The sequence below is a fragment of the Mixophyes fleayi genome, chromosome 2 (assembly GCF_038048845.1).
Source record: "Mixophyes fleayi isolate aMixFle1 chromosome 2, aMixFle1.hap1, whole genome shotgun sequence".
Lineage (NCBI taxonomy): Eukaryota > Metazoa > Chordata > Amphibia > Anura > Limnodynastidae > Mixophyes > Mixophyes fleayi.
The window spans coordinates 45,122,504-45,127,823 of NC_134403.1; the positions used below are offsets into that span (position 1 = coordinate 45,122,504).

General features: G+C 39.6%; 1 protein-coding gene across 1 annotated transcript; it reads right to left on the minus strand.

Moving 5' to 3' along the window:
* Positions 1-2,299: 2,299 nt before the first annotated feature.
* C2H11orf87 (chromosome 2 C11orf87 homolog) lies at positions 2,300-4,848 on the minus strand. The gene is made up of 2 exons (XM_075198895.1): positions 4,610-4,848; positions 2,300-3,965 (listed from the first exon to the last, which is right to left on the minus strand). Exon 2 carries the CDS (start codon positions 3,856-3,858, stop codon positions 3,388-3,390), a length of 471 nt encoding a protein of 156 aa, XP_075054996.1. The 5' UTR covers positions 3,859-3,965; positions 4,610-4,848; the 3' UTR covers positions 2,300-3,387.
* Positions 4,849-5,320: the final 472 nt, after the last annotated feature.

A 5,320-nucleotide genomic window follows, 5' to 3' on the forward strand; every position in this document is an offset into this window, starting at 1 on the left:
GAGGACAGGGTAGGGAATAAATCATAAACCTACAGCTCTTCTAACTAGTTTTTTCGTTTGTGGTTTCCCAAATACAGCCCAGAGGCAAAATGTAACACAGTCACAGACACCTAATTAATTTCATTTGGGGTAAAGATCTTGGGCCTGATCCATTAGTGATCTTATCTGCCGTTTTTTGCTTATCTTAAGCAAATCCACTCTGTGCATACTCAGAAAAGGAAGATAAGAAGCAAAGTCCACTGCGTAAGAGAAGAATTTCTTAATTTAAGATGAAAATCCATCTTAACTTTATTCTTATCTCCCCGTTCTTCTTAAAATAAGCATCTTAACTTTTGCACAAAATAAGATCACTAATGAATCAGGCCCCTTGATGCTATTTCTATCTTATGCCTGGTAAACATACATCTGTACAATCAACTTTTAGACTGTAAGCTCTACCGGAGACTTCTAAGCATTTATTTCAAGTTATGTTCCTCTATTATCTACTGTCATCAATATATATTTAATTTATGCTTCAATTGTTAAACGCTGCGGAATATGCTCACACTTTATGGATAATAATAATAAAAATAGTACATATATGTTCTGCTGTAGCTTTAGCTAGTGATTAATTTGCACATGGTACAGTAGGTTTTTTCTGAGACCAACAACCCCAAAAATGTGTAAAGCATTATAAAAATAATTGTGCAATGTTATCAATTCCAATTGTACTGCATGACATTGTATGATTTCCAGTGTGTGCTAGAGAAATTATTATATCATATCCTCAAAGATATTATACAATATCATTATTAGTGTTAACATTATAAAAACACTAAACAATATTATTAATAATAAGAATAATTTTATGTTATAGGTGCATATAGTACAATATAAAATATTGTATATGCTGACTTTTGAAAGCTGGGGAATTCTTACAGTGTATCTATAATAAATTATGCTAAAAAGTAATGTAATGCTCTTATGTCACATAAAAGAAATCTGTAGAAATGAATGTCATACAGGATGAATCATAGGACCACACAGCATTCGCATCTTCAGACGTGACCAAAATAGCAATCAGACATTTATTCCCTACAATCCGCAGCCCTGGATATAACCTGTAACAGTTCCAGCACAACAATCAATTTATATGGATCTTACCCAAAGCCTCGCTAGATTTGTTACCACGTTACAGTTTAAGTGTTGTAATGTATGAACGTCATTTCACTGACACCCCCTATCCCCCAGCCCCCTCCCCCACCTGACTCCAGCCAGTGACATATTACCATTGATCAGGCCACTGTATATCAACTTAAACAGTTATTACCAGAGCAGCCTTTGTGTGAAGGTATACATCACATATCCATGTGTTTCATATGACACAAATCTACTGACGCAATAAATCTGATTGCTACTAGTATAGGGACCAAAGGAATAACTATTTATAGTGACTAGCCTGATGTCAGACACAGGTACAATACGCTGCCGGTGGCTCTCCAGTAATGGAGCCACAATTCCTTGCCTGCAGAGGACTTGACGCTCCATAAGGAATCCTGGGACTAGTAGTTCTAAAATAGCTGGAGAAAAATCGCTTGCTTAATTCATGTCAATCTTTCATTGTCTTCAAACGCTAGTTCTACTCAATACAGTATTTATATTACAGAGGACAAATAGCAGTTGGAGTTTTTATTATAACCTACTCCTTAGTTCATAAGTCATTCGTCCTAATGAGAGGTTATTAAATTCATCTACAGTGCGTTATAAATACTGTCCAAACCTATAAATAGTATATTCATACAATGTGCTCAGCCAATCACTAATATTGCGGTTACAATAAGCAAACCCGTTGACTGCTTATTCAAGCACTGTGTAATGATAATGAGCATGACATCCTTATTCACATACAGGATATGCCAGGTATACAGCACATTTTCTACACCCAAATACAGCTAATCCACACATTGTACTCTGTAGGTACACTCTTTTTATATAATGCACACACCTTAAAACATTAAAAGGTGTAGAAATATTGGCGAGATCGACACTTTGCACCCAAATACTTACTGTCCACTGGAGATATACCCTGTACACGATGCATACACACATCCTTCATTTATATACCCTATACACCCGATACATACGCTAACAAAATAGGATATGCCTCCAAACACAGCTGCATATAAAGTAACTCACACACACTGTATCGAACCAACTCCATGCGCACCAAAGTACATTAATAGCATTATTTATATCTATGTGTATAGGGCACATTTTACTCCTATATTATTCTATAAAATATCGCAATATCAACAGCAGGTTAAGATATAAAATTTATTCCTATAACAATAAAAGCTAATGCCATGCCACTGAATTGAGTTGCCGGATAGTCCACCCCCCTCGCCTCAGTAGCAGTAAAACAAAAGCATACATTTAAGAGTGCATAGTACAGAGCTATGTTTGCCTCATTATCAATAGGAGGTAAAATAAGGGCACGTAATCTTCAAACATAAAAGAAATAATAATAATAATAATAATACTGTAATAAATAATCTGCAGTAGCCACTGCATAACTGCACTTAATGACTGCACATCACCTAATAATTTCTTTGTACAGAATATCGTATCTCTGTGCACAGGTACAGTTCATATACAGTAATTAAGCAAACAGTGCATCGTTAATTAAACAGAGAAATAGAGAGAACTTATTATAGAGCTGAAAGCGTTACTAGACTGTGCGGCTGGGATTCAGCACCGGAGTGTGGACAGCTCCATACAACCAGCAGGGAGTGCAGTTGAAAGCAAGGTGCAGCGCTTGAGTACCTACCAATACTTGACTTAAACTCCACAAGGCAAATGTTATAATAGAAAATACCAGTGATATTAAAATCAGATATTATTTGCTTTCTATATGTTTTTTTTTTGTTTTAATAGTTCTTGTTCACTGTAAGAGATACTTCCATCAGCCAAGGTATACCTCCCACTCTAAAAGCACAATGCATCTTTTATAGCCTAAACACATCTGGATCTCCCAGCGTCTTTGTTTTCCATTATTTAGAAACAGTTTTCGTCTTGTAGTTTGCTTATGGTTTTTTTTTTTCGTTGTTATTGTTGTTGTGTCACATAGAATATCATATAGCTCATATTCTTATCAGAAATATGGGTATCCTGGGTGATATATACAGCAGGGTGGAATTCCTCAGGCAGATGACATGTTATTTGGTAGCATTGAGCGCCTTTCGTCACCAGAATAGAAAACAAAAAGCTAACCCCCTTTGTATAACCTTAATCACATAATGGTTACGCAATGTGGATTTGTAATCATGCGCTTGGATCGTTATTTTTTTTTTTTTTCCGGGACGGTGTCACCAAATATGTACAATACAGTGCCCACTAGTGCCACCCAGATCATGACAAGACCACAGAGTGCAGGAGATCCGCTGTCGCCCTGTCCAAACCTGAGGCTCCCTGTTCAGATTGCTCAGTAATCCTGCAGTCCAGATTTAGGGCGCCCTGTTCCTTCCTCTGGATGTTAGGCGAATTATAGCAGACACTGTCTTGGGCGTTACTTGGCTTCACCCTTTCATAGAAATTACCTCTTTCTGCATTAGGACTGCAGTGATCTCTCTCATATTCCTCCTGGGCTTTCTCTATTTTGCGTTTTTTCATCTTGCTCTTATGCATATGGAAGGTGCTAAGTGAAAGGACAACCAGGCAGAAGATGACAGTCGCCAAGACTATCAACACCAGAGTGGAGGAGAAGGACTGGAACAAAGGCTCCACTTCTGTCGCGCAGATGGTGGCGTTGGATGCAGTGGTCCTGTTTAGCAGACACGGTGGCATAGGTAGCCTCAGCTGTTTAGAGATACTGGCACTCATTTAGATAGCCGGTATAGAGATGACCACCCTCTTACAATGAGAACTGGAGCTGTATATCTGGGATGTCAATAGTATGTTTGAAGTAGAAAGTAACCATAGACATCAACCTGCAAACAAATTAAAGACATATGACTTCATCATTGATAACAGTCCAACATAAGTGATCTTCTACTTAAAAAATAAGAAATCCTAGTCTTCCCTGTCCACAACAGACTGCAGGTTATCGTGGGACAGTGTCTTAGGTCCACATGTAGGACGGTTAACGTGAGAAACACCAATGTGCTTGATGGATCTTTGATCCAATTACTGAGCTCAGCAGGGACAGTCCTGCGGATGCCAACTTGGAATAAAGCAATAATTGTCTGCCAAAACCGGTGCTTTTATTTCAAATGCACTCATCCTAGAATCCGCTAGAGTAACATATGTCCAGTACATCAATGTAACTTGTAACGTTAAACATTGTAGCCAACTATATATCCCCTGGCAGCCACTTCAGATCCGATGGGACATTATATTTCAAGGTACCTTAATGATACAGTGACCAGTGCATTGTCACTACACTTCTAGACTACATTATTGCCTGTTACCTGCACTGTGCCCTGGGGACTTGTACCAAGCCCTGATGTGGGTAGTAGCAGCACTGTACGTATGTGCACCCTAGGTGGCTGCTGCGGCACAGGGAGACTGTGCTTTCTCCAGGGGTTTGTCTTAAAGAGCCCAGGGCGTCTATTGTCCTGATTCAGACACTCACCTCTGGATAGGTCCGGGCTGCTGCTGCTGCTGCTACTGGAGTCCCCGCCGTTGGCTTGCTCCTGGCTGCAGAAGGCACTGAATGAGCGGACGGGCAGCTTGGGAGTCAGCAGCCTATTGCCAGTCTGCGCTGTGCTGACGTCATTCTGCCACTGTGTTGGGCTTCTGCTCGCAGAGCCCCCGATCTCTCAGGCGCCTGCAGCAACCTGTGCATCCCCATTAGTGCCCAGCTAACTAGGCTGCATGAGGACCCCCGCCCACTGCTAGAAGGAACCCCATATTAGTGCACGGATTTCTATTAAATGCATGTCAATATAGGCAAAACAGACAAGATTGTGTTTATTGATAAACAGAAGAGGATACAATGTAGATCGCTACTTTCCATTTAATCTATAGAAAGAGATTCCCGCAGCCTTCCTCTGTTGTTCTGAAGCTATATTCAGATGTCATTAAAATTCCCAAACAAAGCAATGATTTCACATAGCAATGGTTATCTCTATCCCGGATGCTAGAATATATCTTCATAGGAGTACAGAGTGCTGTATACTGGGATGCACACCGCAGTTCAGTGATTGCTGCGACTAATGAGTGACGCTTGACAGTTTTTTTTGTCGAGGAGATCTGCTATAACGTGTTACAAATCACTGTTCTGTATCCGTCACCAATTGTTTGAATTATTTATTACAAGGACATTTGTACAACAATTAACAGT

What these genes read in the sequence shown, in the direction of transcription:
- C2H11orf87 (XM_075198895.1), bottom strand. Translation starts at nt 3,858, where the DNA reads ATGAGTGCCAGTATCTCTAAACAGCTGAGGCTACCTATGCCACCGTGT.